The sequence below is a fragment of the Oratosquilla oratoria genome, chromosome 11, assembly GCF_046742065.1.
Source record: "Oratosquilla oratoria isolate Oo_2021 chromosome 11, ASM4674206v1, whole genome shotgun sequence".
Lineage (NCBI taxonomy): Eukaryota > Metazoa > Arthropoda > Malacostraca > Stomatopoda > Squillidae > Oratosquilla > Oratosquilla oratoria.
In genome coordinates this window covers 6,577,327-6,594,200 of record NC_134787.1, presented here as the reverse complement: position 1 = coordinate 6,594,200, position 16,874 = coordinate 6,577,327, and the positions used below count along the sequence as shown (strand labels likewise).

General features: G+C 39.0%; 2 protein-coding genes across 7 annotated transcripts in view; one reads left to right on the top strand and one right to left on the bottom strand.

The window, feature by feature from the left end:
- Window positions 1–11,137, top strand: part of LOC143029584 (uncharacterized) — a 41,091-nt gene extending 29,954 nt beyond the window's left edge. For all 6 annotated transcript variants that reach the window (XM_076192279.1, XM_076192281.1, XM_076192277.1 and 3 more), the window contains 3 exons: window positions 6,787–6,878; window positions 8,043–8,210; window positions 10,339–11,137. In XM_076192279.1, coding sequence (XP_076048394.1) covers window positions 6,787–6,878; window positions 8,043–8,210; window positions 10,339–10,454 — 376 coding nt within the window. In that variant the 3' untranslated portion in view covers window positions 10,455–11,137. The remainder of the gene's footprint in view (window positions 1–6,786; window positions 6,879–8,042; window positions 8,211–10,338) is intronic.
- A 2,325-nt stretch (window positions 11,138–13,462) lies between these two features.
- Window positions 13,463–16,572, bottom strand: LOC143029938 (zinc finger MYM-type protein 1-like). Its single transcript, XM_076193149.1, has 2 exons — window positions 14,104–16,572; window positions 13,463–13,567 (listed from the first exon to the last, which is right to left on the bottom strand). The coding sequence occupies exons 1-2, from the start codon at window positions 16,570–16,572 to the stop codon at window positions 13,463–13,465; spliced, it is 2,574 nt and encodes an 857-aa protein (XP_076049264.1).
- Between the last annotated feature and the right edge of the window lie 302 nt (window positions 16,573–16,874).

Genomic DNA, 16,874 nt, shown 5'->3' with positions numbered 1-16,874 from the left:
GTTTGGCCCCCAACTCTTGGGGTTGGGGGGTGGTCCCACGACGTAGACGCTGCAGCTCCAGGACCTGTATGAACGGTTAGCGAGAATGAGTGATGGGGAGTGTTGAGGACTGTTTTTGCTGAAATGCACAATTCTATATAAAAAATTAGCATATGGTTGCATTATTTGACCTATTTTCTTTAAAATGTGTGATTTCCATGTAATTTGATCGAAGAGAAGTTACATTTTTATCCTCTACAAAATTACCAGCCACATACCGTCTGACTCACTAATTGTCAACCTCAACCAAACAATGATGGTTTTTGCTCAAATGCACAATTCTACATAAAAAATTAGCATATGGTTGCATTATTTGACCTATTTTCTTTAAAATGTGTGATTTCCATGTAATTTAATCAAAGAGAAGTTATGTTTTTATCCTCTGCAAAATTACCAACAACAGCTATGAATACCATCTGGTTTTTGCTGAAATGCATAATTTTATATAAAGAATTAGCATATGGTTGCATTATTTGACCTATTTTCTAAAATGTGTGATTTTCATGCAATTTGATCAAAGAGAAGTTACGTTTTTATCCTCTGCAAAATTACTGACCGACTCGCTCATAGTCGACCAAGGTCGAACCAGAACGGTTTTTGCTGAAATGCACGATTTCATATAAAAAATTAGCATATGGTTGCATTATTTGACCTATTTTCTTTAACCTCTTCACTCCGGGGCACATCGCACGTCTGGCAGCATTAGCTTCCCGACGTGCGTTGTTGCGTCATAATAATCGCATTATAAAGAATAAAGTCAGTGCTCAATCGTTCGTTCTCTTTCACCCGTGTATTTTGATAACCATAGAAAATTGATGAAACCAGTTTAGAGAGAATCGAAATTACGTAGGTACAACTACAATCATTCAGGAGGTGCTAAGATAAGAGGGAGGATGGAGGGGTGTGGAGTGTATTCAGGGATGGAATGGGTGGGAATGATTTTATGCCTTTTTCTTTTTGGCTACCCCCCTTGTAAGGGGGAAAAAGCCTTGGTATATGTATGTACAACTACAATAAATACAGGTACTCCTTGTTTAACGACGACAATTGGAACCAGCGCGCCGTCGTTAACCGAATTGGTCGTTAAGTGAAAGTGTATACATATACGTACATGTACTGTATGTACAATGTCCAGCAATACATGTATCTTTATTTTCGTGTATTTTCCCTCTTTTATACAGTACATTAAAGCTTTATTTACTGTTTATTTACAGTGGTTAGGTTCCTAAAATTACCGTATATGACCAAATCCGCGTATGCTGACATTCCATATTGAATACCGGGGTATTTTTTTAGTTTCGACCATGGGCGCACTATAGCAATAGAAAATTAATTATTTATTTTGTAAATTAAAATGTATCAACGTAATATGCAATTTTGTGGGCGGAAATTAAAGTAAAAAATACCTTGCTACAAGAAAATATGCAAATGAACGAAGTCGGTAGCATAGGCTCGGGACGCCATCTTGTCGTCTGCCAACGTCTCTCATGACGACGACAACGAGGACGAGCCAGATGACATTTAATTTGCAGGTAATGATTTATTAAACACAGGTTAGGTTAGTTTAGTTTAGGTTAGATGAATTAATTTATCATCCTTTCATTTCTTCGACATCGGCATCTATCATAACAAATATGGTGTACCATTCGTCCGACATGACTTCGTTACTTACGAAATCTGTTTTAGCATTTTTTTTTTTCATTTCCGCTCACAAAATTGCATATTACATTGATACATTATAATTTACAAAATTAATAATTAATTTTCTATTGTTATATTGCGCCCATGGTCGAAACTAAAAATTTACCACTACCGGTATACACTGTACCCCAGGTAGTTTTTGCAGCTTGCAGGATGGTAATGTAGACCTAAGCTTCAGAACACTTTACCTCACAGGTAATATCCACTGTACAAGTTCATTTATAACATCATACAAATTTGCCTCAGCCAACTTAATTATCGTACACGACGTCGTAACTTCGGGAGATTTATGTTAAACGACGTCATAAAGCCCGTCGTTACTCTGAGTTGTCGTTAACCGAGTAGGTCGTTAAACAAGGAGTACCTGTATAATCAAGATGGCGACGTTGGCATCATCGAGTACCCACTTGCTCCTCATGCCGCCTACGTAGGCGTCACCGTATGGAAGTGGTTAAAATGTGTGATTTCCATGAAATTTGATCAAAGAGAAGTTACGTTTTTATCCTCTGCAAAATTACTGACAACAGCTATGAATACCGTCTGACTCTCTTATAGCCGACCAAACTCGAACAAGGACGGTCTTTGCTGAAATGCACGATTTTATATAAAAAACTAGCAGGAGTCTTAGTCTTGAGTTTATTCCTGACTAGTTTCGCAGGTATGCTTTTTCAAAGCATACCTGCGAAACTAGTCAGGAATAAACTCAAGACTAAGACTCCTGTGTTTCCTACTCCACTTATGTCAACCTGTCAGAATGTCTCAAAAAAAAAAAAAAAAAAAATAGCATATGATTGCATTATATGACCTGTTTTCTTTAAAATGTGTGATTTTCATGTAATGGGATAAAAAAGAAGTTACGTTTTTATCTTCTTCAAACTTACCGACCACAGCTACAAATATTGTCCAACTCATTAATAGCCGACCAAACTTGAACAAGAACGGTTTTTGCTAAAAATGCACGATTGTATATAAAAAATTAGCATATGATTGCATTATTTGACCTATTTTCTTTAAAATGTGTGATTTCCATGTAGTTTGATCAGAGAAGTTACATTTTTATCCTCTGCAAAATTGCCGACCACAGCTATGAATACTGTCCGACGGTTTTTGCTGAAATGCACGATTGGTCAAATTACATGAAAATCACACATTTTAAAGAAAATAGTCGAAATAATTTAACTACTGTATATGCAATCTATTACACTAATAACACAATAGTAAGAAACTTAATAGAGTGTAGTTTGATCCATACCACCAGTGATCATAGATGGCAGGCTGGACGAATTGTAGCTGTGGTCAGTAATTTTGCAGAGGATACAAGCATAACTTTTCTTTGATCAAATTGCATGGAAATCACACATTTTAAAGAAAATAGGTCAAATAATGCAGCCATATGCTAATTTTTTATATAAAATTGTGCATTTGAACAAAAACCGTCATTGTTTGGTTGAGGTCAGCAATTAGTGAGTAATTAGTGGTAATTTTGTAGAGGATAAAAACGTAACTTCTCTTTGATCAAATTACATGGAAATCACACATTTTAAAGAAAATAAGTCAAATAATGCAACCATATGCTAATTATATGCGGTGCTCGACAAGGATGTACGAACGGTTAGCGAGAATGAGTGATGAGGAGTGCTGAGGACTGTTTTTGCTGAAATGCACAATTCTATATAAAAAATTAGCATATGGTTGCATTATTTGACCTATTTTCTTTAAAATGTGTGATTTCCATGTAATTTGATCAAAGAAAAGTTATGTTTTTATCCTCTACAAAATTACCAATCATATACTGTCTGACTCACTAATTGCTGACCTCAACCAAACATATATGCATATACATACATAAAATTATGAGTGTCAATCATCAGTCGTCACTTGTGTATTTACCTAGTTGTATCTTATGGGAAGAGGAGCTATGCTCATGGTGTCCCATCTTTGTATCTCGCAGTGTCTAGTTTGCTCTTGAATTCATAAATGGTTATTGCGCACACTATTGTTCCATCCAGTTTGTTCCAGAGATCCACCGCTCTGTGTGGAAAACTTTTTTTTCAGGTCTCTCTATTGCTGTCCTTTTTAAGTTTCTTCATATGTCCCCTTGTATTTATCTTATCCCAATTTAGTAAGCCCTCTCTATCAAGGACTTCCATGCCTTTCATGATTCTGTAGATGGTCAGCAGGTCACCTCTTTCTCTACTTTGTTCCAGAGTTAGTAAATTCAGTTTTGACAATTTCTCCTCATATGACAGGTTTGAAAATGCTGGGGCCATCTTCGTAGTTGCTCTCTGGATTCTTTCAATCTTCTTTATGTTCTTTTTGGTACTGGGTGACCATAGTGTCACTACATACTCCAGTCTAGGCCTTATCAGTGTGACTTTTTTTTTTTTTTTTTTTACCATCTCTACATCCAAATAGGTAAAATCCACCTTTATTGATCTTAGCAAGTTGTATGACTCTCCAACAATTTTGTTTATCTGTTTATCAGGGTGCATGTTATTTGTGATGACTCCCAGGTCTTTTTTAGATTCCACTTTCTTTACTTCTTTCATTCTGATTTTAAATTACCCTGATATTCTTTTTTCACTTTTTCTGAATTCCATTATGCTACATTTCTTGGTATTGAAGTCTACTTCCCACTTCTGACTCCATTTCCAAATCTTATTCAGGTCTCTCTGCAGTGATTCACAATCTGTTTCAGTATTCACTTTCCTCAGCAGTTTAGTGTCATCTGGAGGGAAACTCATGTAACATAAATAGAAAACATTATTGGAACCAGTACTGATCCCTGTGGAGCTCCACTAATCACCTCTTCCCAAGCTGAACTCTTTTCTATGAGCACTACCCTCATTTTCCTTCCATGCTAAAAATCCTCCATCCAGTTTAGTAGTTTACCTTGTATCCCTCATATATTTTCCTTTATATATACATATATATATATATATATATATATATATATATATATAATCTTTTATGTGGCATTTTGTTGAAGGCTTTTTGTAAGTCCAGGAAAGCACGATCAGCCCATTCAGTCCTTTCTTGTATTATATCTATTAGTCTTGAGTAGAAACAGATTAAATTTGTAGCACTTGCTCTTCCCTGTCTGAATCCAAATTGTCTCAAATTTATTATATTGTTTTCTTCCAGGTGTTTTATTCATCTGTTCTTAATAACTTTTTCACAAATTTTGGCTACAGTGCTTGTAAGGGAAACCAATCTGTAATTTGTTGGGTCTTCTTTGTTTCCTCTTTTATATATTGAAACAATATTGACATTTTTCCACTCATTTGGTATTTTTCCTTCTTCGAATGAGCAACTAATTGTTATATATTTTGTCTATTCTCTCAATCCTGTGTACATCCTTCATTATGTGTGGGATGGGAACCATACCACTGACTCATATTTTAATCTTGGAGTAATCAGTGTTTCTGTGATTTTTTCATCATTTCATCCATAATGGAAAGCCACTAATGTTCTGCTGCAGTCCATGTGTCACTACCACAGTCCTACTGATATGTCTGTCTGGTAACAGGTTCAATACTTCCAAATATTTCTCCTCTTTTGCTTTATTTATTAATGGATTCACCTCCCAAAGCTATTGCCCATTTCCAATATTTGTATTTTTTAATATTGAAATTAATATTCTATTCATGGCTCCATGGATATATGGTGTTTAGATATTTTTGCAGCAGCTTACTGTCCTTGTTTTTCATTTTTCTCATAACTTTTGCATCATCTGCATCATGTTGGCATAGCTTCTTGTATTTTTCATCATGTCATTAACCTCTTCAATATGAGTCAGATATGTTCGTATACACATCAGGTTGCCTGATGTACAATAATGCATCACAATATGTGCATTACAAAATATAAAGTCATTACTGTTATACTTGTTCTCTTTCACTCTGAATAAATATAATGTCATAGAAAATGTGATCAAGCTTCTTCACAGAATACGGGGGTCATTCAGCTAAAACTACAAATAAATATGATTAGGAAACTGATGCCAGCATCCTCGTAAACCCCACTCATGGCTCATAACGCATACATAGACGTCATCATATTCAAGAAGTTAATGTAGGTAAGGAACATTATAGGTGTTAGCACTGATCCTTGTGGAATGGCACTTGTCACTTCTCCCCATCTTTCAGAAAAAATCTTTCATCCATTTTAGTAGTTTACTTCTTAGTCCTCCGTTGTGCTTCAATTTCTAAATAAAGTGACTGATATGTTTACTTGCATTGGTGCAAGTAAATTTAACCCTTTTATTGACAAGGTAATGTTGTTGGCAGCAAACCCAAAATATGAGCATGTGCATTTTGCTGATACATTTGAATGAATACTTAATGAATGACTCAGTTCAGACAGGTAATTTATCAAAGTAAAAGCAGATGGATTTCCTTGTGGATTGACTTTGAATGTAAACAAGTTTGGTGGAAACTCCTTCCAACCCCCCAACCCCCCTAAACCACCATTGTTGATGTGAATGGAGATAGAACTATCAGAGATAAAATGATGGCGGTGGTAGTCTTCAATCAAGTATTCCACTTAGTTAAACTCTAGGCAACAATTGTTTGATTGATTGATTGTCTCTAGTATTTCAGTTGACCAACCTATTATCTTGGAGTTGCCATAGTGGTTTTTGCAGGAATGACAGAAACCTCTCCATTATTGTGGATATTAATTCTGATAGGAAGGAGAGAATGTGGTGATATGAACATGTGTGAAACAATATGAAATGTGAATTTTTCATTCTTTTGTCCAGATGTAAGCAATTTTTCTTTTACTTAGATATTGTCTGTTTTTGCAGGATATGTTGATGTTTTATTAGTGCAATAAAATCATAAAAGGAAAAAATATAATCTTTTCATTCTATACAAGGTTGTGGTGCTGTACAGTGCTGTAGTTTATGTAGTCTTGTAGTTATATATATATGTTTCTTGCCCTGCAGTAATAAATAATTCAGCCTTTATTTCTTAAATTTTTATGTTATGTTGATTTTTTGTAATACACCATACATTAAGAATTTGTACAACTGAACTGTTTCAGATATCACATGAATATGAAATTTGATTGTGGTGTTTGTGGACAAAGCTTCTCTACAAAAGGATATATGAAGAGACATAAACTTACGCATTTAGGTCAGTAAATTTTCCGATTTCATGGTATTCAGTGATAGATAACCTTCCTCATCCTCCATCCAAATAGCCATTACTTATAAAGCAAGGTAGATGGGCATGAAAGGGGAAGCAACCTTAATCCATTTACTTCACTAACATGCATCTCATTTACTTCTTCCCTTCTTAAACCATGCAAAGATTCCACCTCATCCCTTTCCTAACAAAACTGCCAGTTCATCCCTGATGCACCCCTCACATAAAACAAATCATTGCCTTACTCTATACATTCTTCTCAAACTCTGTGCTAATTTTGATTTATGGGGGTATTCTGACTATGAGCTCTTAGAAAAGAAAGAAGGAGTTTGAATGTGTTTGAGATGAGGTGTCTGAGAAGTATGATGGGGGTTACTAGGCTAGAGTGAGAAATGAGGAGGTGAAGAGGAGAACAGGGGTGGAAAGGGAGTTGGGAGATAGGGTTGATGAAAGAGGATTGGGATGGTTTGGACACATGGAAAGAATGAGTGAAGAAAGACTAGTAAAAGAGGTATGGAAGGCAGATGTGGAGGGAGTGAACATGAGGGGATGTCCTAGGATGAGGTGGATGGATGGGGTGAAGGGGGCTTTGGGGAAGAGGGGAATGTCTGTTGAGGAAGGACGGGAGAGGACAGAAGACGGGTGAATGGAGAAGAGTTGTATATGGATGATGTTGTGATGCATGAGGTAGAATGGATGGGGGGATGGGGGGTGAGGTAGTATGTGTGAGCAAAATTTGATGCAGCCCGAAGGGATTTCTCCCCGTCTTCTCCTTTTATGCATGAGGGGACAGAGAGGGGGGGGGGTCGCCGATTTAATGAAGCGGCCGTGCTGTGGATGTGCTGTGTCTTTCGACACTGCTTCTGTCCCAGGGCAGTGGACAAGGTGCAGGGATAACCTGTCATCCAGGAGGTGCTAAGATAGGAGGGAGGGTGGAGGGGAATGTGGAGTGTATTCAGGGATGGAATGGGTGGGAATGATTTTATGCCTTTTCCTTTTTGGCTACCTCCCTTGTAAGGGGGAAAAAGCCTTGGTATATGTATATGTATATATTATTATTATTATTATTGTTATTATTATTATTTTCTTTTCTTTTTTCTTTTTTATTATATATATTTTTTTATTATATTATTATTATTTTTTTTTTTGCAGGCATACGTCCTCATCTGTGTAGCAAATGTGGAAGGTCATATGTTAGTGCTTCCCATTTGTCTCGGCACCAGAAAGTACATTCTGATGAAAGACCTTTTCAATGCTCATTCTGTGGGAAACAGTACAAATCAAAAGAACATGTGGCTTTTCATGAAAACATTCACAGAGGTTTGTAAGATTTCCTAGTAATGCATCTAGAATATTGTTTTCTTGTTAGCTAAATAAAATCTTTTGGAGATAACCCCCCCAAAAATTAGGGTAAATTATCTTTTTCAGGCAGAGTTGCTCTCTTCAAATAGATAATGTTATCTGCCACTAGTTAACCTTTACTTTTTTTAGGAATGTCCCCTGTGGGGCTACAGGGAGAAGGATGCCTGGTCCCAATCCCCATCCCTTTTTTCTCACCTCTTACAATCCAAGTGGAAATACTTGGTGGCAGTATTCTTTTGCCCCCACCACAGGGTAGGATCCAGGGCAGTGGACAAGGTGCAGGGATGACCTGTCATCCAGGAGGTGCTAAGATGGGAGGGAAGGTGGAGGGGAATTGAGTGTATTTAGGGATGGAATGGGTGGGAATGATTTTATGCCTTTTTCTTTTTGGCTACCTCTCTTGTAAGGGAGAAAAAGCCTTGGTATATGTATGTATGTACCACAAGTTAAAATTAAATCTGTAGAGTCCCACCTAGGCTTGAGAGTGTTCTCCTCAACTCATTGTTTCTCACTCTGTTCAACCTAGTAACCCCTATCATATTTCTCAAGCACCTCATCTCAAACACATTCAAATTCCTCTCTTATGTTCCATGTTTCTGCCCCATACAGTGCTGTCAGCACAATCACTCCTTCATACAATTTCCTCTTAGCATCCATTCTCAAATGTCTATTTCTCATTATATATTTTAAACCCCCAAGGCATTTACTCGCTTCTCTCAGTCTACATTCTACCACATCCACTCCTCCCTTTCCTCCCACATTTGCACCCAAGTATCTAAAACAATCCACTTCCTCCAGTCTGTCTCCCTCTCTGGGGAAAAAAAAAAAAAAAATCCATTTATCCAATGCCTCGCACACAAAGTCAGGTTGCAATCCGTAGGATCATAAGGCATGAGTCATGTTGTGCCTTTTTTATACAGTGGAAGAGTGATGCACATCAGTGCTTTGCCAGCTGTCTCCATGATGGGACATTGCAAAGACACTCTGCAATCAATCAGTCAATCAAACTGTTGCCCTTGGTCTCTTGCAGAAGACTGGGCAACTGACATTAGCTTCCAGGCAGGCCAATAAGTCACTCAGAGAACATGTATTGCTATCTAGGGATTGTTAGTATGGGGCATTGTATTATGAGGTGTTCTGTGTCCTCTGTGTGGTAATTACATGCACTGTTGGTATTGTATGAATGCTGGGAGGTATCCTGAATACAGGTATGACAGTGTAGTTCTTCCCAGATGTGGGAGTGTTTTTTCTGGGGCTAATGTCTCAGAGTTGTTGGTGGAGTATTGAGTTTGATGTTCTGTCCTGAGGGACTTCTTTAGTAATCTGAGTGTATATTTACCTAGTTGTATTATACAGGAAGGGAGCTATGCTCGTAGTGACCTGTCTTTGTATCTTTCAGCATCAAGTTTTTGCATGGAGGTTTTTTATGTGGTACAGGTGATAGATTATTATAAATGTTTTGAGTAGAATGCTGGTGATGTAGTTTTTTGTTTTATTTTATTGGTATTACTTGTGAGATAGGTGTGTGATGTTAAAGGTACTGCCATAGGATTGTGTTTCTGTCATTTCATGTCTGAGTCAAGGTGAAATAGAAAAAAGATAAAAGACTTCCAGCTCGAAAACCATAGGGTGACTGAAGTGTAGTGTGTCCTGTGTAGTGAAAACAGCCTGTCTGGTTACTAGACAACATTCAAAGGTAAAATTTGAATGTTGCAGGGCAATTACCCACTGTTTTAGACAGCATGTAAATGGGTCATAAGGCCAAACAACAGACAACTGCCCCCTCCTCTTCTTCCTCTGCCTCCTTCCCCTCCCACTCTCCACCCCCTCCTTTTTCTTGTCCTTATATTCTTCCTCCTTATGTGTGACATAAAAATTAATCCAGACTAATACAATAAATACAATACAAACAATCACAGTTCCTTTTCAGAAATGCCTGTGGTTGGGCCTGAGAACTTGCTGGCTAGTGTAGGGCCATTTAGTGGAATTAAGGCAGTAGTTATGATGGTTAGCTCTTATAAGTAAGATATGGTTGTATGAGTACTTTTCTCTGTATTTTGCAACAGTCTTTAATGTTTTCTTTCAGGTGAGAAGCCATTCAAATGTGCAGTATGTGGTTATGCAACAGCTTACAAAGGAACATACTATGCTCATCGAAAGAAGCACATTGTCAAATCTTCTGATTGTAAAGAAACCGTATGAGCAAGTTATAAACCTAAGCAACCCAAAGAAGCAGCAACCTTTCTTGTTTCCAGAAATATTACAAACTATGATGGATGGGGGTTGAGGTAGTATGTGTGAGCAAAATTTGACGCAGCCCGAAGGGATTTCTCCTCGTCTTCTCCTTTTGTGCATGGGGGGACGGAGAGGGGTGGTCGCCGGTTTGATGAAGTGGCCTTGCTGTGGATGTGCTGTGTCTTGTGACAATGCCTCTGACCCAGGGCAGTGGACAGGGTGTAGGGATGACCTGTCATCCGGGAGGTGCTAAGATAAGAGGGAGTGTGGAGGGGTGTGGAGTGTATTCAGGGATGGAATGGGTGGGAATGATTTTATGCCATTTCCTTTTTGGCTACCTCCCTTGTAAGGGGGAAAAAGCCTTGGTATATGTATGTATGAATACTTGTTCCTCATTTAAATTGAAAGACTTGGAGTATGTAGAAATAGCAAGGGATTTAAGTGAAGGTAGTAAGGAAAATACACATGTGTATACAATAAAATCTGAATACTATGAAATTGTCAGAACTGTCACAGAATTTGATTTATTTAACCTGAAAATTCACTTGAAGTGATGCCCTGTGAATCAGAGACAATTATTTTGTATAGAGCTGATGAAAGTGAGTTTTCATATCTGACTTAACTTGTTATGCCAAATAAATACTGCATTATATTTATTGAAAGGATGATTTTTTCACCCTATAAGAATAATTGTATCAACCTAATAGTATATACACATAAAATGGGTACCTGCATGTGGTGGTCCTACATGATCAACACCCAAGCCACCCATTTTCAGAACTCATCAACAACTCCACCTTCATCATGAGGGGCAGCCCTAAGGAGCTGACAGTGTCTCCAAGACCGAGCCCAAGATCTTTGTGAACTTCAGATGAATTTGTTACACATTTTCTTACTTGGGGAGCTGACAAATGGCATCTGCTCTCCTTTTCCTACCACTTGAGCAGGTGACATAGAAACATTGCCACACTGATACAACACAGACAGTACTGTAGTCCAAAGATTCTTCCGAGAAAGACCTGGGGATGGGTTCTGAGGACCATTGCCAGCTGTTGTTGGGCTGTGGGTTTTCCACATTGTAGAACTCTGAAACAATTGCAGTTAGCATTTGAAGTATATAGACTCCCTGTTTCCAATCTTTTTTCTCCAACTGTGGTTTTAGTTTATATGTATTTATATGTATACATATATCAAACTTCTTTTTTTTTTTTTTTTTTTTCTCTCCCTGCCTAGCCAGGACTGTCGGGAACCAGCACAAGAAACAAGGAACTGGTCTTGGGAATTGTACTCATGACCAGCTACTCATGAATTTGACATGGTATCCACTGGGCTACTGCACGGCCTACTATATATTCTGTACTGTATATATATATATATATATATATATATATATATATATATATATATATATACACAACATACATACACACACATCAATTAATCAACCATCCTGAGTCCACTGCTGAACAAAGGTCTCTTTCATAACATTCCATAACTCACACTCACTCTTGTAATTTTTTCTATCTTGGCTCTCCACCTGTCTGTTCTCTTCTACATTTCCCATCTTGCAGCATCCACTCAGTAACACACTTGCTCCATTGCTTATCAGTCATTCACACTAACTTACCTGCCCAGTTCCACTTCCTCTCTTTTACCACTTCCACAATATCTTTCATTCCAACTTGCTCTCTTTCAGTCTCTCAGCATTATTCCCACTATTGATCTCTCCATTCTCCTCTGTGCATTCCTTAGCTTTGTCTCTATTGCCTCTGTCAGTTTCCAAGCCTCACACCCATAGATTATGATTGGCAGTATGCACTGATTGTAAACTTTATGTTTCAAATATAAAGGTAGATAGTATTTATGTATTTACATCAAGAAAATGTTCCTGAATCCTGGTGCAATGCTATAGTGATTTTTATTAATAAAAAAGGAGACCAGAAGGATCTTAGTAACTGCTGACCGATTAGCTAGCATTCAAATGTATATACATATTCTCCAAGATCCTTACAAATAGACTAAGTCAAGTTTTAGGTGGAAACCAATGAAGAGAACAGGCAGGCTTAAGAAGCCAATATTCAACTCTGGACCATTTGCAGGCAGAGATTCAACTAATCAAGAAAACAACAGAACACAATATACCTCTTTGTTTAGCTTTTGGCACGAGATCAAAGTCGATGCTTGGAAAGTCAGATGCAAAACATTCTCATGCCACTGACTCATGAAGACAGAGGGTAGGGGGGCAGGTACCATATGTGAGTTCTTCAAAGTCTTTTGTGCATCTTCACATGGCTGGCCTAGATGGTAGGTCAGTTATCAAAGTGCGAATTCCTAGTCTGGTGAACTGCACGTGCGTTTCCTCAGAGGCGTTGTGTGGGTCAGGCAGCACATGAGTCACATGGCTGGCCCCAAGAGCGATTCCCTTTTTTTTGGGGGGGGGGGGGGCTCAATGGTCGTGAGACGGGGCCAGTAAAAGTGGTGAGGACAATCCTAACACGTCCCCACGAAAGTCGAGACTAGAAGTGAAGTCGTGTGGAGCCTCAATAATAAATCGTCAAGGGAGTTGTCCTCACAACAGGGCCGGGACTTGAAGGCGGGGGTAGAGCTGGTCATCAGACTGCAGTGGGAGCAGCAGGCAGGGGTCCATTTGCCACAGGGTAGCAAGCCTCGTGGCGCTCGGCTACTCCCATGGGACCGGAGTTGTCCTGCACGTCATGTGTGACGTCGAAGAGTTTGGTGCATCTCGGGAGGCTGCTCAGGGGATCTCGTACCTGGAACGCGACCTGGGATTACGTCGCACGGTGGCATTGGTAGATTGGTTGCAACATCTCCCTAAAAAGACAGACACTTCGAGAATGGTCGAGGTTGTTAGTCATTAGCTTTACCAGAATCAAGGTGCGGGGACCTTGTGATCTCCATTGAGTGCGCTGGTGGGTCAAGGTGGGGATGCTCACAACTGTAGTTTGCTAAATGATCTAGTAGCGGTGGCAGTAAGCCACGGATATACCTGTGGTAGGCGAGAGTGTAAGCAGTCGAAAGACCTGATAGGCAAGATCATAGGCGTAGGGGATGAAGCTTACCTGGGGGGGCAACACAAAATCTGCCCGAATTTTTCATACTCCCAGAACCTAAATAATTTGCCATTATACAGTGCTGTTGAAACCATCTAACAAATGCTATAGAGCTAAATATGAAAATACTTGGGGAAAATTTTAATAGAAATTATAAAAAACACTCTAAAACCATTTATTCTTTATAGAAAAGAAACTTCAATGAAGACAAGATTTTATGAGTCATATTGTGTTTCAGTACCTTAAGCATGCATGTATAAAATATATATTCACTGAGTACAATGTGAAATAGGAAGCAGTTATAAATGTCTACAAAAAGGTCATTAAATAATAGTTCTACATCGCTTGTGAAAATATATATGATGTTAGGAACTTTCCAATAAGTTGAACACGAAACCATGTATACAGACGTAGGGACTATAGTAAATCTAGGTAAACTATACAATCACCTGATACAGTATAGTCAATCTCAAAATAATTTAGAAAAACATGCTGTCTCTGCCCTTTCGTCTACCAAATATATCTATTATAGTGTTTATGTCCACTTGGTTGACATGACTTCTTTCTATGCAAAGAAGTCCTAATGCTGATAGCCTCTCCTGGCCCATGGTGGATCTCAGGTAAGTTTTCAGTCTTCTCAAGCATGAGAATGACCTCTCGGCTGAGCAAGATGTGGCAGGTATGGCTGCCAGTGTTGTTACCACCTCTGTGAAGTGTGGCAAGGTTTCATCCAGAGAGTTTGAGTAGAGATAGTTTACCACCTGGTTTGCTGTTTTCAAGTTAACACTTTCTAGATTGTGGAAGATAGCAGTTTCCCCCATCAGGACGTCTGCGTCAATGCTGTAGAAGTCTGACACTGCCTTGAAACTCTCCTCTGTAGCTTTTCCCACCACTATGTCAGATAATGAGGTCAAGATATTAGTGTCCCTGCTTGCAAATCTCTCTTTCATTTCTGAAAGAACTCTATCTAGTGGATCGTAATACACCTCAATTCTGCCTCTCTGTATATCAGTGAACAAGATGGGTTGCACCTCAGGAGTCTCTCCTAATAATGCTTGCAGCCTTATGGATGTTTTTTTCTGTCTTTTTGATGTCTTCACCTCCTTGTTTGGTGCAATCTCACTGATATTTTTTGCAGTTTTTTGGGCTTTTTCCCAAATCAGGGAGAACATTTCTTCTCTACATTTAGAGAGGGTTTTGATGGTTGCTTCACACGTAGCTTTTGCAGCCATAACATCAACCTCATGACCTTGCAGGTAGCTTGCCAATGAATTTGTATTTGAAAAAATAACCTTCAAAATATGCAATCCCAGGACAAACTGGAATTCCAGCATGGCCTTTATAAGGCCTGTAGCATCAACAGAGGTTTTTGCATCCTTGTCGTTTGAGAGCTGTATAAGGGCAAGCAATATTCTCTCTGGCTGTTGCTCAATGGCTTTTACTGCCTCCCACCTGCAGACCCAGCGTGTCTCACTGATAGACTTCAACTTGATGAATGGTACTGAATTGAAATCAGCTGGTATCTGCACAGAACGGAGAACATGTTCTCGTTTTGGAGAGTTAAAAAAGTGGTGAATTGACTGCACGATTCCCAGTGCATTCCTTATTACTGCATTTTCTTGCAGAGTATCCTGCAGGGCCAAGTTCAGCAGGTGTCCATAGCAGTGGACATACAGAGCTTTCGGTGCTACCTCTTGTACTCTTGCAGCCACACCCTTTTCTTTCCCTGTCATGTTTGATGCCCCATCGTAGCACTGACCCACCGCATCTTCAATCCGCAGTTTCATGCTCTTTAAAACTTCAAATATCATGTTGAAGAGGGCCTCTCCCGTGGTGGATTGTGCTTCGTAAAAACCAACAAAAGTCTCGGTTGGCTGAGCCTTGTAGATGTACCTCAAACATATTGCAATTTGTTCCTTGTTGCCTACATCCGAAGTTTCGTCTGCTATCAGGCTAAACCTACCAGCCTCTTTAACTACTTGGGATATATGATTCAGTACTAAGTCAGAAGTAATGTTTAAAATTTCATTCTGGACATCTGGTGATAGCCACTGATGATGGGCCTCCAGCTGTGAGTTTAGTTTGGCAGCAAGCCAGGGGATATCCTTACACCGAAGATGCAGAAGCTCTATCAGATTCCCCCGATTTACATCAGATTGTTTCCCAATATTGGACCTGTCTTCAATATGACCTCTCTGTGGGATATTTTGCTGTGCTGTGTAGAGGATAGACTCAATGATAACTTTGAGGTAGGCTCTGTTTTTCTCAACCATGTCATGGTGGGCAGTGTCAAGTTGGGTCAGCACTGATGACTCACGGTTGTGGTGCACTTTTGATTGAATCCATTTGGACATTGCCATACTGTGGTTTCTGCTACTTGCATGTTTTGCAAGTTGCTCTGGTTTCTTCCAATTGCTGAATGTGAAACTATAATCAAACAAAAACTTCTCACAGGGGAAACAGATGATTGATTTTGTGGCAGTGTCAAAACTGGTCCAGGGATACTTCTTAAACAAGTTAGGATTGAAATCTCTTGTTCCACTTTCCTTGCCCAGTTGTTTCCTGTTGTATGTATCCAAGAGAGGCTGATTTGGACCGGTTTGTATATCAGTCTCAGCTAAGGTCTCAGCCACCACTAGTTTCTCCTCTGGTCCTTCTGAATCAGTGGCAGGTGGAGCGCCTGTATCCTTGGCTTTTGTAACCAGGACCTCTATGTCTGGTTCTGCAGGAACCTGATCTTGGATCTCTTCATTGTTGTCATCACCAGTAGTTATTGAAACGTCTTCTATGGAAGTAGTGGCTTCTGTTGGCATCGCTTCACTCAACTTTGTGCTGGTAGCAACTCCAAATGACAGTTTTCTTTGTTTCGGATCAATCACAGGATGGAATTCTACTTGTTGATCATACTCATGAACTCTTTTCAAGTGTTCAGTTTTATAATCTCCATCAAGTTCCTTGCCACACTTAGAACATTCAACTTTTCTTCTGTAAAGCCTCTTTCTTGACTTCTCCATGTCCAATATGGTGTCCAACAGTACACAGACTCAACAGATTCTGTTGAAAATACAGAATGCTATTTATTTATAGTAATTAAAATCACAAATATAACAAAATAACAGAGCAGAAAGAAAACCAACACTAGTCATAAAAACAATGACAACTGAACTTTTTTCGTCGAATGAAGCACAGAAATAATTGAAAAATCTAATAAAAAATCAACCAGGCCTCGTAGCAACGAAAAAACAACACGTACCTCTCTCCCGTTAAAACTCACTCATTTTTTATCATAGGCTCATAACCGCCCAACATTCGTTTC